The following is a 20,655-nucleotide window of genomic DNA, read 5'->3' as shown; positions in this document are numbered from 1 at the left end:
GGTCTATAGTGTAGTCTATAGTCTACAGTGTAGTCTATAGTCTATAGTGTAGTCTATGGTCTATAGTATAGTCTAGTCTATAGTGTAGTCTATAGTCTAGTCTATAGTCTACAGTGTAGTCTATGGTCTATAGTGTAGTCTATAGTCTACAGTCTAGTCTATAGTCTATAGTGTAGTCTGGTCTACAGTGTAGTCTATAGTCTATAGTGTAGTCTATAGTCTATAGTGTAGTCTATGGTCTACAGTGTAGTCTATAGTCTATTCTATGGTCTACAGTGTAGTCTAAGGTGCAGTCTACTCATATCCACTAACAAAGTAACTCTGTGCTTCCTGCTTCACTCAGAAAGCTTCCTGCCACACTCAGAAAGCTTCCTGCTACACTCAGAGCTTCCTGCCTCACAGTATTACTGATCATTTGTGTTATGCGTTGAGCAGTGTGTGTGTTTGTGGTTTTTTTGCGGTGAGCACTGTGCTAAGGGTGTGTGCAGTCAATGAGGATGTCCTTTACAGCTAATGTCCTTTACAGCTGATGTCCTATACAGCTGATGTCCTTTACAGCTGATGTCCTTTACAGCTGATGTCCTTTACAGCTGATGTCCTTTACAGCTGATGTCCTATACATCTGATGTCCTATACAGCTGATGTCCTATACAGCTGATGTCCTTTACAGCTGATGTCCTTTACAGCTGATGTTCTATACAGCTGATTTCCTTTACAGCTGATGTCCTTTACAGCTGATGTCCTTTACAGCTGATGTTCTATACAGCTGATTTCCTTTACAGCTGATGTCCTTTACAGCTGATGTCCTTTACAGCTGATGTTCTATACAGCTGATGTCCTTTACAGCTGATGTCCTATACAGCTGATGTCCTATACAGCTGATGTCCTTTACAGCTGATGTCCTTTACAGCTGATGTTCTATACAGCTGATTTCCTTTACAGCTGATGTCCTTTACAGCTGATGTCCTTTACAGCTGATGTTCTATACAGCTGATTTCCTTTACAGCTGATGTCCTTTACAGCTGATGTTCTATACAGCTGATGTCCTTTACAGCTGATGTCCTTTACAGCTGATGTTCTATACAGCTGATGTCCTTTACAGCTGATGTCCTTTACAGCTGATGTTCTATACAGCTGATGTCCTTTACAGCTGATGTTCTATACAGCTGATGTCCTTTACAGCTGATGTTCTATACAGCTGATGTCCTTTACAGCTGATGTTCTATACAGCTGATGTCCTTTACAGCTGATGTCCTTTACAGCTGATGTCCTTTACAGCTGATGTTCTATACAGCTGATGTTCTATACAGCTGATGTCCTTTACAGCTGATGTTCTATACAGCTGATGTCCTTTACAGCTGATGTCCTTTACAGCTGATACAGCTGATGTCCTTTACAGATGATGTCCTTTACAGCTGATGTTCTATACAGCTGATGTCCTTTACAGCTGATGTCCTTTACAGCTGATGTCCTTTACAGCTGATGTCCTTTACAGCTGATACAGCTGATGTCCTATACAGCTGATGTCCTATACAGTCGCTGCTCCTTTAAATTCCGTGACCCAGTTTCGCAGCATGGCTGTCGGGGAGCAGGGGGGGGTGAATAATTGGAACTGCAAGGTGAATGTGAGGAGAATTGATGATAACGGGAGTGCCCTATCACCCCCCCAGCGTGTTCGTGAGATGGCTCCATCAGTAGATTGGGACATGCACATTGCATCAGTACGGACGCCTCATCTGGCATCATCCCTTCATATGGTCGTTCTGTGTCTGGCATCATCCCTTCATATGGTCGTTCTGTGTCTGGCATCATCCCTTCATATGGTCGTTCTGTGTCTGGCATCATCTATCTGTTCTTTCTGTTCTGTCGTTCTGTCTGTCTGTCTGTCGTTGTTATGTCTGTCTGTCGTTCTGTCTGTCTGTCTGTCTGTCGTTGTTATGTCTGTCTGTTGTTCTGTCTGTCTGTCTGTCGTTGTTATGTCTGTCTGTCGTTCTTTCTGTCTGTCTGTCGTTGTTATGTCTGTCTGTTGTTCTGTTCTGTCTGTCATTTTTTCTGTCTGTTGTTCTATCGTTCTTTCTATCTCTGTCGTTCTGTCTGTCTGTGTCGTTCTGTCTGTCTGTCGTTCTTTCTGTCTGTGTCGTTCTGTCTGTCTGTCCGTCATATCAGACCGCTGTTGTGTATGACAACTAATATTGGCATATTTGGAAGCTATAAGATGATAACCAGAGGAGTTTTACATGGTTATTCATATAATCACAAACGGATTGATCTGAAACATGAAAAACAAACCATATGCTACTGGTCTATGTCTGAGATAAACATGCCAATAAAGCTGATCTTTCTCTCATGGAGAAAATGGCAACATGATGCAGACATTGTTCTCCACTCCCCCTCTTTTTCCTTCCTTCTCTCTCTGTCCTCTCACTCCAGTAATTTTCCTCTCCATATATTTTTAGCCCCCCCCCTCTCTCTCTGTCACTCTGTCGCTCTCTCTCACAGTTGCTCTGTCTCTCTCTCTCTCTCTCTGTCTCTTTCCTCTGGTGGATTCAGTGATCAGAGAGACAGCGGGAGAGAGAGAGAGTGACAGAGGCTGTATCTCTCACAGTATCAGCCCGTTTAGATTCACTGTGTCCTTTGGTTCCTGTCTGTCTCTGTCTGTCTGTCTCTCATCCGCTCGCTGCAACCTAACGGCAACATCAGTCAAGCGCTGGGGGAATGCTTTATGTTGCTATGCCTGGCCAGTCAGTCAGTCAGATGACAGCACAGTTTAGACACTCCCCAGTTAGCATATAACGTTCTGAGAACCATATGTTTCTTAGAGATTGCTGAGAGCGTCCTTATACAACATTCCCACAACTTTCTGGGAATGGGGCAGGATATATATATATATTTTCTTGGTATTTCTTTACTTCAACAGAACGTTTCCTAAACGTTCAAACATAGTTACATTTAATTTCAATGTTGATAATGTTTTAGTGGTTTCGACATTGGGAATGTTCTCAAGTAGCTCAGAGAAAGTTCTTCAGTGGTAATTTTAGTCTTTTCTGCACAACGTTTTCCCACAGGTTCTATTTCAATTTATCGTGAGAAAACTTTACATAAAATCCACAAGAAAACGTTCAGAGAACATTCTAAGAACGTTATTTATAAGCGCAGATCCATACTCGGCCTCAAAACTCTCTCTATCGTCCATCTTGTTAAAGGAAATGTTTCATGTTAAAACCCGCCAAACAATAAGTAGTGCAAATACATATATATATTTATATACAGTGCCTCCGGAAAGTATTCAGACCCCTAAATTTGTTTTTTCCCTCATCAATCAAACACAATACCCCATAATGACATCACGATACCCCATAATGACATCACGATACCCCATAATGACATAACAATACCCCATAATGACATCACAATACCCCATAATGACATCACAATACCCCATAATGACATCCCAATACCCCATAATGACATCACAATACCCCATAATGACATCACAATACCCCATAATGACATCCCAATACCCCATAATGACATCACAATACCCCATAATGACATCACAATACCCCATAATGACATCCCAATACCCCATAATGACATCCCAATACCCCATAATGACATCACAATACCCCATAATGACATCACAATACCCCATAATGACATCACAATACACCATAATGACAGGGCAAAAACATGTTTTTAGAAATGTTTGTAAATGTATTACAAATAAAAAACGGAACTATCACATTTACATAAGTATTCAGACCCTTTACTCAGTATTTTGTTGAAGCACCTTTGTCAGCGATTACAGCCTCAAGTCTTCTTGGGTATGGCGCTACAAACTTGGCACACCTGTATTTGGGGACTTTCTCCCAATCTTCTCTGCAGATCCTCTCAAGCTCTGTCAGGTTGGAAGATAGACCTTCATGTCTTAAAGTAATGATGGACTGTCGTTTCTCTTTGCTTATTTGAGCTGTTCTTTCCATAATATGGACTTGGTCTTTAACCAAATAGGGCTGTCTTCTGTATACCACCCCTACCTGTCACGCCGGCTCGGTAAAAAACAGAAGCAACGAATGGTTTATGCATTATCTAATATTTGTTAAACACTTTTTTGGTTACTACATGATTCCATATGTGTTATTTCATAGTGTTGATGTCTTCACTATTATTCTACAATGTAGAAAATAGTAAAAATAAAGAAAAACCCTTGAATGAGAAAGTGTGTCCTAAACCTTTTGACTGGTAGATATATTTTCTACAACAGCTTTCGGAAAGTATTCAGACCCCTTGACGTTTTTCCACATTTTGTTACGTTACAGTCTTATTCTAAAATGGATTCATTCAAATTATCCGTAGAAGGGTACCAACACATTTCTGCAGACTGGTTCACCTTCTAACAGGACAACGACACTAAGCACACAGCCAAGACAACGCATGAGAGGCTTCAGGACAAGTCACTGAATGTCCTTGAGTGGCCCAGCCAGAGCCCGGACTTGAACCCGATCGAACATCTCTGGAGGGACCTGAAAATAGCTGTGCAGCGACGCTCCCCATCCAACCTGACAGAGCTTGAGAGGATCTGCAGAGGAGAATGGGAGAAGCTCCCCAAATACAGGTGTGCCAAGCTTGTAGCATCATACCTAAGAAGACTGGAGGCTGTAATCGCTGCCAAAGGTGCTTCAACAAAGTACTGAGGTAAATGTCTAAACCTGTTTTTGCTTGGTCATTAAGGGGTATTGTGTTTTTTAAAATAAAACTAACGAAATGTGGAAAAAGTCCAGGGGTCTGAATACTTTCCACTAGTTTCTAGTTTCCATTTTGTTTTTAAAACATGAAATATTTGATAATTTTCAAGACTTTTGTAAGTTTAATACATAGCAGCATGTCAAATATCTCGGTGACAAAAACAGTGGAATTCAAACGAATGCTTTAGAAATTAAAGAAATATTTAAAGCTGAAATTGTTATTTTAGTCTCTACTTAATGGATGTGAAATAAAAAATGTCTAAAATTAACTCTGAGAAACAAAATCCCCCTCATACCCTTAGACTTATTCAACGTGTTCCTGTTACAGGCTGAATTCAACGTGTTCCTGTTACAGGCTGAATTCAACGTGTTCCTGTTACAGGCTGAATTCAACGTGTTCCTGTTACAGGCTGAATTCAACGTGTTCCTGTTACAGGCTGAATTCAACGTGTTCCTGTTACAGGCTGAATTCAACGTGTTCCTGTTACAGGCTGAATTCAACGTGTTCCTGTTACAGGCTGAATTCAACGTGTTCCTGTTACAGGCTGAATTCAACGTGTTCCTGTTACAGGCTGAATTCAACGTGTTCCTGTTACAGGCTGAATTCAACGTGTTCCTGTCACAGGCTGAATTCAACGTGTTCCTGTTACAGGCTGAATTCAACGTGTTCCTCTCACCCATCAACACACAATACACCATAATAACTAAGTGATTTTTATTTTAGAAATGTTTGCCAATATATTAAATGAAATACAGAAATATCATTTACATAAGTATTCACACCACTGAGTCGATACATGTTGGAATCACCTTTGGAAGTGATTACAGCCGTGAGTCTTTCTGGGTAAGTCTCTAAGAGTGATTACAGCCGTGAGTCTTTCTGGGTAAGTCTCTAAGAGCGATTACAGCCGTGAGTCTTTCTGGGTAAGTCTCTAAGAGTGATTACAGCCGTGAGTCTTTCTGGGTAAGTCTCTAAGAGCGATTACAGCCGTGAGTCTTTCTGGGTAAGTCTCTAAGAGCGATTACAGCCGTGAGTCTTTCTGGGTAAGTCTCTAAGAGTGATTACAGCCGGGAGTCTTTCTGGGTAAGTCTCTAAGAGTGATTACAGCCGTGAGTCTTTCTGGGTAAGTCTCTAAGAGTGATTACAGCTGCAAGTCTTTCTGGGTAAGTCTCTAAGAGTGATTACAGTTATCAGGGATATGTTACAAATCAATAACTAATTCTCCCTTTGTCACAAAATCATCAAACTAGATCTGATTTATTCTAAAAATGCATTAAATAATACAATTATATTAGATATCAGATAAAAATCAATCATTTTCCTTGACTTTGACTTCATCATGAAACTAGGATTTATTCTATAAATGTCTAGCATGTTATGCTTGTCTTTTGTAAGCCAATAGTGGCTAACCAGGGGTGGGATAATGTGGCTTTGATTGGATAGAAACCAGGAGCTTGTTAATGACAGTTTTGTGATGGAACAGATTACTTGATGAGTTACTGGTAGGTGGGATGGGAGACGCTGTTAGCTGGCGATCTACCGTTGGGAGACACTGGGTAGACAATTTCATTCCCTTCATCTGAACATTGGAGTGTCAGCCACAATCAAGCATAACATTTGCGAATATATGTTATGGCCAAACCAGATCTCAAAAACGACCTCTCTCCAGAAGCCGTCGCAGAGAACAACAACCACTGCACTCAGTACATAATAGGCATGAAATGGTTGACTATAAAATGTGTATCATTCTCCGTCAGTTGTTCTGAAGAGATTAAAGGACGCCCTCTAGTGGAATTGGGTGGAATTATTTCTGGTATTTTACATACAGTCCATTTGGAAAGTATTCAGACCCTTTGACTGTTTCCACATTTTGTTACGTTACAACCTTATTATAAAATGGATAAAGATTTCTATCCCCTCAATCTACATACAGTAGTTGCCAAAGCAAAAAACAGGTTTTTAGAAATGTTGACAAATGTACAAACAAAAAAAAAAAGAACTGGGGAGCGTTGCTGCACAGCTATTTTCTGGTCTCTTCAGAGATGTTTGATCGGGTTCAAGTCTGGGTTCTGGCTGGGTCACTCAAGGACATTCAGAGCCTTGTCCCGAAGCCATTCCTGCGTTGTCTTGGCTGTGTGCTTAGGGTTGTTTTCCTGCTGGAAGGTAAATTGTTGCCCCAGTCTGAGGTCCTGGAGCAGGTTTTCATCAAGGAGCTCTCTGCACTTTGCTCCGTTCATCTTTCCCTCGATCCTGACTAGTCTCCCAGTTCCTGCCGCTGAAAAAACATCCCCACAGCATGATGCTGCCACCACCATGATTCACTAGTCTCCCAGTCCCTGAACAACATCCCCACAGCATGATGCTGCCACCACCGTGCTTTACTAGTCTCCCAGTCCCTAAACAACATCCCCACAGCATGATGCTGCCACCACCATGCTTCACTAGTCTCCCAGTCCCTGAACAACATCCGCACAGCATGATGCTGCCACCACCATGCTTCACTAGTCTCCCAGTCCCTGCCGCTGAACAACATCCCCACAGCATGATGCTGCCACCACCATCCTTCACTAGCCTCCCAGTCCCTGAACAACATCCCCACAGCATGATGCTGCCACCACCATGCTTCACTAGTTTCCCAGTCCCTGAACAACATCCGCACAGCATGATGCTGCCACCACCATGCTTCACTAGTCTCCCAGTCCCTGAACAACATCCCCACAGCATGATGCTGCCACCACCGTGCTTCACTAGTCTCCCAATCCATAAACAACATCCCCACAGCATGATGCTGCCACCACCATGCTTCACTAGTCTCCCAGTCCCTAAACAACATCCCCACAGCATGATGCTGCCACCACCATGCTTCACTAGTCTCCCAGTCCCTGAACAACATCCGCACAGCATGATGCTGCCACCACCATGCTTCACTAGTCTCCCAGTCCCTGCCGCTGAACAATATCCCCACAGCATGATGCTGCCACCACCATGCTTCACTAGCCTCCCAGTCCCTGAACAACATCCCCACAGCATGATGCTGCCACCACCATGCTTCACTAGTCTCCCAGTCCCTGAACAACATCCCCACAGAATGATGCTGCCACCACCGTGCTTCACTAGTCTCCCAGTCCCTAAACAACATCCCCACAGCATGATGCTGCCACCACCATGCTTCACTAGCCTCCCAGTCCCTGAACAACATCCCCACAGCATGATGCTGCCAACACCATGCTTCACTAGTCTCCCAGTCCCTGAACAACATCCCCACAGCATGTGGCTGCCACCACCGTGCTTCACTAGTCTCCCAGTCCCTGAACAAAAGCACTGCATCATCTAGGTCCTGTAGACCGTTGGTACATCTAGGTCCTGTAGACCGTTGGTACATCTAGGTCCCGTAGACCGTTGGTACATCTAGGTCCCGTAGACCGTTGGTACATCTAGGTCCCGTAGACCGTAGTTCCATCTAGGTCCCGTAGACCGTAGTTCCATCTAGGTCCCGTAGACCGTAGTTCCATCTAGGTCCCGTAGACCGTAGTTCCATCTAGGTCCCGTAGACCGTAGTTCCATCTAGGTCCCGTAGACCGTAGTTCCCTCTAGGTCCCGTAGACCGTAGTTCCATCTAGGTCCCGTAGACCGTAGTTCCATCTAGGTCCCGTAGACCGTAGTTCCCTCTAGGTCCCGTAGACCGTAGTTCCCTCTAGGTCCCGTAGACCGTAGTTCCCTCTAGGTCCCGTAGACCGTAGTTCCCTCTAGGTCCCGTAGACCGTAGTTCCATCTAGGTCCCGTAGACCGTAGTTCCATCTAGGTCCCGTAGACCGTAGTTCCATCTAGGTCCCGTAGACCGTAGTTCCATCTAGGTCCCGTAGACCGTAGTTCAATCTAGGTCCCGTAGACCGTAGTTCCATCTAGGTCCCGTAGACCGTAGTTCCATCTAGGTCCCGTAGACCGTAGTTCCATATAGGTCCCGTAGACCGTAGTTCCATCTAGGTCCCGTAGACCGTAGTTCCATCTAGGTCCCGTAGACCGTTGGTACATCTAGGTCCCGTAGACCGTAGTTCCATCTAGGTCCCGTAGACCGCAGTTCCCTCTAGGTCCCGTAGACCGCAGTTCCCTCTAGGTCCCGTAGACCGCAGTTCCCTCTAGGTCCCGTAGACCGCAGTTCCCTCTAGGTCCCGTAGACCGCAGTTCCCTCTAGGTCCCGTAGACCGCAGTTCCCTCTAGGTCCCGTAGACCGCAGTTCAATCTAGGTCCCGTAGACCGCAGTTCCCTCTAGGTCCCGTAGACCGCAGTTCCCTCTAGGTCCCGTAGACCGCAGTTCCCTCTAGGTCCCGTAGACCGCAGTTCCCTCTAGGTCCCGTAGACCGTAGTTCCCTCTAGGTCCCGTAGACCGTAGTTCCCTCTAGGTCCCGTAGACCGTAGTTCCCTCTAGGTCCCGTAGACCGTAGTTCCCTCTAGGTCCCGTAGACCGTAGTTCCATCTAGGTCCCGTAGACCGTAGTTCCCTCTAGGTCCCGTAGACCGTAGTTCCCTCTAGGTCCCGTAGACCGTAGTTCCCTCTAGGTCCCGTAGACCGTAGTTCCCTCTAGGTCCCGTAGACCGTAGTTCCCTCTAGGTCCCGTAGACCGTAGTTCCCTCTAGGTCCCGTAGACCGTAGTTCCCTCTAGGTCCCGTAGACCGTAGTTCCTGGTATTAGTAGGTACATCTAGTTCCTGGTAGTAAAAGGTACATCTAGGTACTGGAGACGTCTTCTAGGTAAGATCAAGTTGTGAAACCTACAGACGTTGTGTTTCTCAGTTTTATTGACCTTGTTTTGGGGTGAATCGGTGGAATGATACCAAAAAACAACACGGTTTAATTTGACGCTTTATTTTAACAGATCAAACTCAAATCATTTTAAGGTCATTTTATTAAATGAATCCTTTAGAAGGGAAATAATAACTCATTTTAGTCACAACATTTATCTCCAGACCCTGGACCATCTCGTCTCCAACCAGAGACTTGTTGAACTCTGACAGCTCGTGCTTCAGGCACTAAAATCAAAACTACAGCGATGTGTTGGTTTAGCTTTTAGCCGCTACGCTAGTCTCTTCTCTTTGGAAGACCTGCACACTGTACAGGCAGTCAGAACAGGTGTGTGTGTGTGTAGACAGGAAGCAGGACGTTAAGTTGGTTGATGTCAGCCCAGGTGTAACTGCGTATCTAGACCGGCAGGTGTGTTTTCAGAAGGCTTTGAACAGCTGGTTGGGCAGGTACCCCAGATGTAGGAAGGAGGTCTGAGCTTCTCTCTCCAGATTGGCCAGCTCCTGAACTGTAGGAGCCAACGCAGCCACATGACCACTATAGTTACCACCTGGTGAGAGAGACAGAGAGCTGTTATGAACCAAGCTTTAAATTATATATACACAAAAGAATGGACATTTCTTCAACTTAGTGAATTCTATTTCAGCCACACCCGTTGCTGAGAGGTGTATAAAATCGAGCACACAGCCATGCAATCTCCATAGACAAACATTGGCAGTGTTGTGAAGTGGAAATGTCTAGGAGTAACAACGGCCCCGCCGTAAAGTGGGTTTCCGCGGCCGAGCAGCGACACACAAGCCTTAGATCGCCATGCGCCGTGCCAAGCCTTAGATCGCCATGCGCCGTGCCAAGCCTTAGATCGCCATGCGCCGTGCCAAGCGTTGGCTGGTGTGGTGTAAAGCTCTGGAACAGTGGAAACCTGTTCTCTGGGAGGGATGAATCACGCTTCACCATCTGTAGTGTATATAAAACGCCCGTAGCGATCCCGTCTAACACACACCTGCTGCTGCTCTGCGCTTGCCGTAGGTCACCTTGCCGTCAAAGTCGTCCACAGGAACCTTGATGTCCGGTTCACACTGGGTGATGGTACACTTTAAATGCTCCTCTACATCAGACAGGAGCTAAGGAACGGAGAGAGGGGGGGGGGGTCACACTGGGTGATGGTACACTTTAAATGCTCCTCTACATCAGACAGGAGATGAGGAACGGAGAGAGAGAGAGGGGGGGGTGGAGAGAGAGGGGGGGGTGGAGAGAGAGAGAGGGGGGGTGTAGAGAGAGAGGGGGGGGGGGGGTCACACTGGGTGATGGTACACTTTAAATGCTCCTCTACATCAGACAGGAGCTGAGGAACGGAGAGAGAGAGAGGGGGGGGGGTGGAGAGAGAGAGAGAGGGGGGGGGGGGGGGGGGTGGAGAGAGAGAGAGGGGGGGGGGGTCACACTGGGTGATGGTACACTTTAAATGCTCCTCTACATCAGACAGGAGCTAAGGAACGGAGAGAGAGGGGGGGGGGGGGGGGTGGAGAGAGAGAGGGGGAGAGGGGGTGGAGCGAGAGAGAGGGGGGGGGGGGTGGAGCGAGAGAGGGAGAGAGAGGGAGAGGGGGTAGAGCGAGGGAGAGGGGGTAGAGCGAGGGAGAGGGGGTAGAGCGAGGGAGAGGGGAGCGAGAGAGCGAGGACCGAGAGAGCGAGGACCGAGAGCGACACAGAGAGAGAGAGAATGGAAGGTGGGAGTATGAAGAGCAGAGGAACAGGGGTAGTATTGGTTTCCTCACCTCCTTCTCATTGTACCAGATGGTACATCCTCCCTCCTCCTTCAGCCTGGTGTTGTGACACCCTCTGCCCCGGTTAGCACACGTATGGTACCACACCTACAGACAGAATGAGTCAGCCACCTGTGGACCTGACAGAATTACAACAAATATTCTGACTGATGGCCTTACCTTCTCCTTCTCCATGGCAACGAGAGAGATGGCCAACCCCATCCTAAAAGATGAAGAGAAACTTGACTTTTTCTAGATGTGGTTTTCCCAGACAGATGAAACCTAGTTTAGAACTAAAAAGCATCGTCAACACAGATTCAGACTAGATATTACAGACCTCTCTCTCTCTCTCTCTCTACCAGACTAGATATTACAGACCTCTCTCTCTCTCTCTCTCTCTACCAGACTAGATATTACTGACCTCTCTGTTCTCTCTCTCTCCCAGACTAGATATTACTGACCTCTCTGTTCTCTCTCTCCACCAGACTAGATATTACTGACCCCTCTGTTCTCTCTCTCCACCAGAATAGATATTACTGACCTCTCTGTTCTCTCTCTCCCCACCAGACTAGATATTACTGACCTCTCTGTTCTCTCTCTCTCTCCACCAGACTAGATATTACTGACCTCTCTGTTCTCTCTCTCTCTCCACCAGACTAGATATTACTGACCTCTCTGTTCTCTCTCTCTCTCCACCAGACTAGATATTACTGACCTCTCTGTTCTCTCTCTCTCTCCACCAGACTAGATATTACTGACCTCTCTGTTCTCTCTCTCTCCACCAGACTAGATATTACTGACCTCTCTGTTCTCTCTCTCTCCACCAGACTAGATATTACTGACCTCTCTGTTCTCTCTCTCTCTCCACCAGACTAGATATTACTGACCTCTCTCTCTCTCTCTCTCCCCCCACCAGACTAGATATTACTGACCTCTCTGTTCTCTCTCCACCAGACTAGATATTACTGACCTCTGTTCTCTCTCTCTCTCCACCAGACTAGATATTACTGACCTCTCTGTTCTCTCTCTCTCTCCACCAGACTAGATATTACTGACCTCTCTGTTCTCTCTCTCTCCACCAGACTAGATATTACTGACCTCTCTGTTCTCTCTCTCTCCACCAGACTAGATATTACTGACCTCTCTGTTCTCTCTCTCTCCACCAGACTAGATATTACTGACCTCTCTGTTCTCTCTCTCTCTCCACCAGACTAGATATTACTGACCTCTCTCTCTCTCTCCCCACCAGACTAGATATTACTGACCTCTCTCTCTCTCTCCCCACCAGACTAGATATTACTGACCTCTCTGTTCTCTCTCTCTCTCCACCAGACTAGATATTACTGACCTCTCTCTCTCTCTCTCCACCAGACTAGATATTACTGAACTCTCTCTCTCTCTCTCCACCAGACTAGATATTACTGACCTCTCTGTTCTCTCTCTCTCCACCAGACTAGATATTACTGACCTCTCTCTCTCTCTCTCTCCCCACCAGACTAGATATTACTGACCTCTCTGTTCTCTCTCTCCCCACCAGACTAGATATTACTGACCTCTCTCTCTCTCTCTCTCTCCCCACCAGACTAGATATTACTGACCTCTCTGCTCTCTCTCTCCCCACCAGACTAGATATTACTGACCTCTCTGTTCTCTCTCTCTCTCCCCACCAGACTAGATATTACTGACCTCTCTCTCTCTCTCCCCACCAGACTAGATATTACTGACCTCTCTGTTCTCTCTCTCTCCCCACCAGACTAGATATTACTGACCTCTCTGTTCTCTCTCTCTCCCCACCAGACTAGATATTACTGACCTCTATGCTCTCTCTCTCCCCACCAGACTAGATATTACTGACCTCTCTGTTCTCTCTCTCCACCAGACTAGATATTACTGACCTCTCTCTCTCTCTCTCTCCCCACCAGACTAGATATTACTGACCTCTCTCTCTCTCTCTCCCCACCAGACTAGATATTACTGACCTCTCTGTTCTCTCTCTCTCCCCACTAGACTAGATATTACTGACCTCTCTCTCTCTCTCTCCCCACCAGACTAGATATTACTGACCTCTCTGCTCTCCCCACTCTGCCGATACGATGGACATAGTTCTGCTTCTCATCTGGCAGAGTCACGTTGATCACTGGAACACATTGAACAGGGTCAAAATGGATTAAAAGCAACAGGACGACTTGGACCTGAAAATGAGGTTCTGTCTGTGTCTGTGTTGTGTTTCTGTGTTAATCTCATGGTCTGTGTTGTGTTTCTGTGTTAATCTCATGGTCTGTGTGTTAATCTCATGGTCTGTGTGTTAATCTCATGGTCTGTGTGTTGATCTCATGGTCTGTGTGTTAATCTCATGGTCTGTGTTGTGTTTCTCTGTTAATCTCATGGTCTGTGTGTTAATCTCATGGTCTGTGTTGTGTTTCTCTGTTAATCTCATGGTCTGTGTGTTAATCTCATGGTCTGTGTTGTGTTTCTCTGTTAATCTCATGGTCTGTGTTAATCTCATGGTCTGTGTTTTAATCTCATGGTCTGTGTTAATCTCATGGTCTGTGTTGTGTTTCTCTGTTAATCTCATGGTCTGTGTTGTGTTTCTCTGTTAATCTCATGGTCTGTGTTGTGTTTCTCTGTTAATCTCATGGTCTGTGTGTTAATCTCATGGTCTGTGTGTTAATCTCATGGTCTGTGTTGTGTTTCTGTGTTAATCTCATGGTCTGTGTTTTAATCTCATGGTCTGTGTTTTAATCTCATGGTCTGTGTTTAAATCTCATGGTCTGTGTTTTAATCTCATGGTCTGTGTTTTAATCTCATGGTCTGTGTTTTAATCTCATGGTCTGTGTGTTAATCTCATGGTCTGTGTTAATCTCATGGTCTGTGTTGTGTTTCTGTGTTAATCTCATGGTCTGTGTGTTAATCTCATGGTCTGTGTGTTAATCTCATGGTCTGTGTTAATCTCATGGTCTGTGTTAATCTCATGGTCTGTGTTGTGTTTCTGTGTTAATCTCATGGTCTGTGTTGTGTTTCTGTGTTAATCTCATGGTCTTTGTGTTAATCTCATGGTCTGTGTTGTGTTTATGTGTTAATCTCATGGTCTGTGTGTTAATCTCATGGTCTGTGTTGTGTTTCTGTGTTAATCTCATGGTCTGTGTGTTAATCTCATGGTCTGTGTGTTTGTCTCACCGTAGGGGACTCCGTGGATGTCGATGCCCCTGGCCGCCACGTCTGTACAGATCAAAAACTTCACTTCCTGTTTCTGTAAGGAGATACAGGAAGTCAATATCATATTTGATGCTGTTGCTGAAAACAGAATAGAAAATAAAAGCGTAAAATATGAGTGGAAGTGTTTTATTTTATTTATTTTTCCTGTGAGACGTTTGAGGAACAGCTGGGGGTCCCACTGCCAACCATACCTCTAATCATGTCTACATCCCACATGGCCCCCCCCCCCCGCTCCTCCAGAGTAGTGACCCGTGCCCCCCCCCCCCCCCCGCTCCAGAGTAGTGCCCCCGTGGCCCCCCCCCCGCTCCAGAGTAGTGCCCTGGGCCCCTCCCCCCGCTCCTCCAGAGTAGTGCCCCTCCCCCAGCTCCTCCAGAGTAGTGCCCCGTGCCTCCCCCCCGATCCAGAGTAGTGCACTAAAATAGGGACTAGGGTGACATTTAAGACATAAACCATAAATTCAAATCAAGTAAATGATGTACTTTCTCATTGGTTCTAAACAATTAATAGTCTTGACATCACAGACGTGGGACAACAGCACTAAATTATAAAATGGTCTTGGCTAAGTGAGGTCCTATCCCGCCAGTGGCTAAGTGAGGTCCTATCCCCGCCAGTGGCTAAGTGAGGTCCTATCCCGCCAGTGGCTAAGTGAGGTCCTATCCCGCCAGTGGCTAAGTGAGGTCCTATCCCCGCCAGTGGCTAAGTGAGGTCCTATCCCGCCAGTGGCTAAGTGAGGTCCTATCCCCGCCAGTGGCTAAGTGAGGTCCTATCCCCGCCAGTGGCTAAGTGAGGTCCTATCCCCGCCAGTGGCTAAGTGAGGTCCTATCCCCGCCAGTGGCTAAGTGAGGTCCTATCCCCGCCAGTGGCTAAGTGAGGTCCTATCCCCGCCAGTGGCTAAGTGAGGTCCTATCCCCGCCAGTGGCTAAGTGAGGTCCTATCCCCGCCAGTGGCTAAGTGAGGTCCTATCCCCGCCAGTGGCTAAGTGAGGTCCTATCCCCGCCAGTGGCTAAGTGAGGTCCTATCCCCGCCAGTGGCTAAGTGAGGTCCTATCCCCGCCAGTGGCTAAGTGAGGTCCTATCCCCGCCAGTGGCTAAGTGAGGTCCTATCCCCGCCAGTGGCTAAGTGAGGTCCTATCCCCGCCAGTGGCTAAGTGAGGTCCTATCCCCGCCAGTGGCTAAGTGAGGTCCTATCCCCGCCAGTGGCTAAGTGAGGTCCTATCCCCGCCAGTGGCTAAGTGAGGTCCTATCCCCGCCAGTGGCTAAGTGAGGTCCTATCCCCGCCAGTGGCTAAGTGAGGTCCTATCCCCGCCAGTGGCTAAGTGAGGTCCTATCCCCGCCAGTGGCTAAGTGAGGTCCTATCCCCGCCAGTGGCTAAGTGAGGTCCTATCCCCGCCAGTGGCTAAGTGAGGTCCTATCCCCGCCAGTGGCTAAGTGAGGTCCTATCCCCGCCAGTGGCTAAGTGAGGTCCTATCCCCGCCAGTGGCTAAGTGAGGTCCTATCCCCGCCAGTGGCTAAGTGAGGTCCTATCCCCGCCAGTGGCTAAGTGAGGTCCTATCCCCGCCAGTGGCTAAGTGAGGTCCTATCCCCGCCAGTGGCTAAGTGAGGTCCTATCCCCGCCAGTGGCTAAGTGAGGTCCTATCCCCGCCAGTGGCTAAGTGAGGTCCTATCCCCGCCAGTGGCTAAGTGAGGTCCTATCCCCGCCAGTGGCTAAGTGAGGTCCTATCCCCGCCAGTGGCTAAGTGAGGTCCTATCCCCGCCAGTGGCTAAGTGAGGTCCTATCCCCGCCAGTGGCTAAGTGAGGTCCTATCCCCGCCAGTGGCTAAGTGAGGTCCTATCCCCGCCAGTGGCTAAGTGAGGTCCTATCCCCGCCAGTGGCTAAGTGAGGTCCTATCCCCGCCAGTGGCTAAGTGAGGTCCTATCCCCGCCAGTGGCTAAGTGAGGTCCTATCCCCGCCAGTGGCTAAGTGAGGTCCTATCCCCGCCAGTGGCTAAGTGAGGTCCTATCCCCGCCAGTGGCTAAGTGAGGTCCTATCCCCGCCAGTGGCTAAGTGAGGTCCTATCCCCGCCAGTGGCTAAGTGAGGTCCTATCCCCGCCAGTGGCTAAGTGAGGTCCTATCCCCGCCAGTGGCTAAGTGAGGTCCTATCCCCGCCAGTGGCTAAGTGAGGTCCTATCCCCGCCAGTGGCTAAGTGAGGTCCTATCCCCGCCAGTGGCTAAGTGAGGTCCTATCCCCGCCAGTGGCTAAGTGAGGTCCTATCCCCGCCAGTGGCTAAGTGAGGTCCTATCCCCGCCAGTGGCTAAGTGAGGTCCTATCCCCGCCAGTGGCTAAGTGAGGTCCTATCCCCGCCAGTGGCTAAGTGAGGTCCTATCCCCGCCAGTGGCTAAGTGAGGTCCTATCCCCGCCAGTGGCTAAGTGAGGTCCTATCCCCGCCAGTGGCTAAGTGAGGTCCTATCCCCGCCAGTGGCTAAGTGAGGTCCTATCCCCGCCAGTGGCTAAGTGAGGTCCTATCCCCGCCAGTGGCTAAGTGAGGTCCTATCCCCGCCAGTGGCTAAGTGAGGTCCTATCCCCGCCAGTGGCTAAGTGAGGTCCTATCCCCGCCAGTGGCTAAGTGAGGTCCTATCCCCGCCAGTGGCTAAGTGAGGTCCTATCCCCGCCAGTGGCTAAGTGAGGTCCTATCCCCGCCAGTGGCTAAGTGAGGTCCTATCCCCGCCAGTGGCTAAGTGAGGTCCTATCCCCGCCAGTGGCTAAGTGAGGTCCTATCCCCGCCAGTGGCTAAGTGAGGTCCTATCCCCGCCAGTGGCTAAGTGAGGTCCTATCCCCGCCAGTGGCTAAGTGAGGTCCTATCCCCGCCAGTGGCTAAGTGAGGTCCTATCCCCGCCAGTGGCTAAGTGAGGTCCTATCCCCGCCAGTGGCTAAGTGAGGTCCTATCCCCGCCAGTGGCTAAGTGAGGTCCTATCCCCGCCAGTGGCTAAGTGAGGTCCTATCCCCGCCAGTGGCTAAGTGAGGTCCTATCCCCGCCAGTGGCTAAGTGAGGTCCTATCCCCGCCAGTGGCTAAGTGAGGTCCTATCCCCGCCAGTGGCTAAGTGAGGTCCTATCCCCGCCAGTGGCTAAGTGAGGTCCTATCCCCGCCAGTGGCTAAGTGAGGTCCTATCCCCGCCAGTGGCTAAGTGAGGTCCTATCCCCGCCAGTGGCTAAGTGAGGTCCTATCCCCGCCAGTGGCTAAGTGAGGTCCTATCCCCGCCAGTGGCTAAGTGAGGTCCTATCCCCGCCAGTGGCTAAGTGAGGTCCTATCCCCGCCAGTGGCTAAGTGAGGTCCTATCCCCGCCAGTGGCTAAGTGAGGTCCTATCCCCGCCAGTGGCTAAGTGAGGTCCTATCCCCGCCAGTGGCTAAGTGAGGTCCTATCCCCGCCAGTGGCTAAGTGAGGTCCTATCCCCGCCAGTGGCTAAGTGAGGTCCTATCCCCGCCAGTGGCTAAGTGAGGTCCTATCCCGCCAGTGGCTAAGTGAGGTCCTATCCCGCCAGTGGCTAAGTGAGGTCCTATCCCGCCAGTGGCTAAGTGAGGTCCTATCCCGCCAGTGGCTAAGTGAGGTCCTATCCCGCCAGTGGCTAAGTGAGGTCATATCCCGCCAGTGGCTAAGTGAGGTCATATCCCGCCAGTGGCTAAGTGAGGTCATATCCCGCCAGTGGCTAAGTGAGGTCATATCCCACCAGTGGCTCAGTGAGGTCATATCCCGCCAGTGGCTCAGTGAGGTCATATCCCGCCAGTGGCTAAGTGACGCTGCTGACCTTGAATCGGTCCAGATTGGTCTTGCGTTCGTTGGGCTTCCGGTCACCATGGAGACAGACACAGGAAAGCTGGTGGCCTTTTTTATCTGGACCTAATGGAGGGACAGAGTATAACACACCTCCCTGTAGTAGTATTGATGTAGTACTGTAGTAGTATTCTAACTTTACCTCCTCCCTGTACTATGAAGTACTGCTCCATTCTGTAGTAGTATTGTAGTACAGTAGTAGTATTCTAACTCACCTCCTCCCTGTACGATGAAGTACTGCTCCATGTTGTAGTAGTATTTATGTAGTATTCTAACTCACCTCCTCCCTGTACTATGAAGTACTGCTCCATGTTGTAGTAGTATTTATGTAGTACAGTATTCTAACTCACCTCCTCCCTGTACTATGAAGTACTGCTCCATTCTGTAGTAGTATTGTAGTACAGTAGTAGTATTCTAACTCACCTCCTCCCTGTACGATGAAGTACTGCTCCATGTTGTAGTAGTATTTATGTAGTATTCTAACTCACATCCTCCCTGTACTATGAAGTACTGCTCCATTCTGTAGTAGTATTGTAGTACAGTAGTAGTATTCTAACTCACCTCCTCCCTGTACTATGAAGTACTGCTCCATTCTGTAGTAGTATTGTAGTACAGTAGTAGTATTCTAACTCACCTCCTCCCTGTACTATGAAGTACTGCTCCATGTTGTAGTAGTATTGCTGTATTTATGTCGTAGAGTAGTAGTATTCTAACTCACCTCCTCCCTGTACGATGAAGTACTGCTCCATGTTGTCACAGTCGATCTTGGTCCGACAGAAGATGATGGCCTGGTCCATGTTGTGTTCCTTGATGGCTCTGATGGTGTACTCCCCCTTCAAGATCTTGATGGCCTCAGACCACATCTCTACACACACACAGTAACAAGTCAGACCATAACCTTACGCTAGGAAACAGGACATTACAACGTAATATCAGAGCTCCCCAACTGGCCGGCCCCCCCTACATCAGAGCTCCCCAACTGGCCGGCCCCCCCTACATCAGAGCTCCCCAACTGGCCGGCCCCCCATACATCAGAGCTCCCCAACTGGCCGGGACCCCTACATCAGAGCTCCCCAACTGGCCGGCCCCCCCTACATCAGAGCTCTCCAACTGGCCGGGACCCCTACATCAGAGCTCCCCAACTGGCAGCCCAGGGGGCCCTTTCATTTGTCCCCCCCTCAGTTGAGCAAATTGTCATTGTTGGACATAAGACTAAAAACACCAGGAAATTATCTCCAAGTGATTTTAATTTAGATGTTGAAGTATTCCCACACAGGGAGATGTGATTGTATAGGTTTTAGTCAAATATTATATCGGTTTGGGCTTCTTGTGGTCAATTTGAAGTATACTAATTATGACGTTGCAGTCCCCCTCATCCACTCAGGAAATAAATTGGCCGGCGGCTGATTCGAGGTGATCCCTGCCCTATATAGTGCACTACTTTGACCAGGGCCCCTATATAGTGCACTACTTTGACCAGGGCCCCTATATAGTGCACTACTTTGACCAGGGCCCCTATATAGTGCACTACTTGAACCAGGGCCCCTATATAGTGCACTACTTTAACCAGGGCCCCTATATAGTGCACTACTTGAACCAGGGTGCTTTAGAAACAAGGTGCCATTTGGGATGGAGGCTTTATGCAGGGGGTCAGTCTGACCTGAGCTGTTGGCTCCTGGTCTGGTGTTGTCTTTAGCATGGACCTCATCAGTCTGAAACACACAGGAGAGGAGGAGGAAGGAGAGAGGAGGAAGGAGAGAAGGAGGAGAGAAAGGAGAGAGGGAGAGAGGGAGGAACGAGAGGAAAGAGGAACGAGGAGGAAGGAGAGAAAGGAAAGAGAAAGGAGGAGGAAGGAGGGAGGAGAGAAAGGAGGAGGAATGAGGGAGGAGAGAAAGGAGGAGGAAAGAGAGGAAGGAGAGCAATTAGAGTATTAAAATAAGACGGAGAGAACCCTTAAGGGTTCATGCTGTCAGAAGATACCGTACATCCTCTACCTCAGGGTTTCCTAAACTCAGGTCCGGGGCTCCCCTAGGTACACCTTCTGATCTTTCAACTACACAGCTGATTTAAATAACTAACTCGTCATCAAGCTTTGATGATTTAAAATCAGCTGTGTCATTCTAAAAACCTAAAGGTGCACCCTGGGTCCCAGGCCCGAGTTTGGGAAGCCCCCTGCTCTACTCAACTCTATGGTGACCCCTGATCAAACCAGAAGTGCTTCTATTCTTTCTGACCCCAGACTGACCAGGATGTGCTTTTATTCTCTCTGACCCCAGACTGACCAGGATGTGCTTTTATTCTCTCTGACCCCAGACTGACCAGGATGTGCTTC

At 48.2% G+C, this 20,655-nt stretch overlaps 1 protein-coding gene across 2 annotated transcripts in view; it reads right to left on the bottom strand.

Moving 5' to 3' along the window:
* Positions 1 to 9,588: 9,588 nt before the first annotated feature.
* LOC139402747 (ATP-dependent RNA helicase DDX1-like) overlaps positions 9,589 to 20,655 on the bottom strand; it is a 32,566-nt gene continuing 21,499 nt past the window's right edge. For both annotated transcript variants that reach the window (XM_071146664.1, XM_071146665.1), the window contains 9 exons: positions 19,984 to 20,035; positions 19,042 to 19,188; positions 18,298 to 18,389; positions 14,477 to 14,549; positions 13,364 to 13,436; positions 11,480 to 11,522; positions 11,312 to 11,407; positions 10,543 to 10,663; positions 9,589 to 10,092 (listed from right to left, as the gene is read on the bottom strand). In XM_071146664.1, the coding sequence (XP_071002765.1) occupies positions 9,962 to 10,092; positions 10,543 to 10,663; positions 11,312 to 11,407; positions 11,480 to 11,522; positions 13,364 to 13,436; positions 14,477 to 14,549; positions 18,298 to 18,389; positions 19,042 to 19,188; positions 19,984 to 20,035 (828 nt within the window). In that variant the 3' untranslated portion in view covers positions 9,589 to 9,961. The remainder of the gene's footprint in view (positions 10,093 to 10,542; positions 10,664 to 11,311; positions 11,408 to 11,479; positions 11,523 to 13,363; positions 13,437 to 14,476; positions 14,550 to 18,297; positions 18,390 to 19,041; positions 19,189 to 19,983; positions 20,036 to 20,655) is intronic.

This window comes from Oncorhynchus clarkii, unplaced genomic scaffold, assembly GCF_045791955.1.
Source record: "Oncorhynchus clarkii lewisi isolate Uvic-CL-2024 unplaced genomic scaffold, UVic_Ocla_1.0 unplaced_contig_6721_pilon_pilon, whole genome shotgun sequence".
Taxonomy (NCBI): domain Eukaryota; kingdom Metazoa; phylum Chordata; class Actinopteri; order Salmoniformes; family Salmonidae; genus Oncorhynchus; species Oncorhynchus clarkii.
Note: the sequence above shows the minus strand (reverse complement) of the source record. Positions and strands in the feature narration are given on the sequence as shown.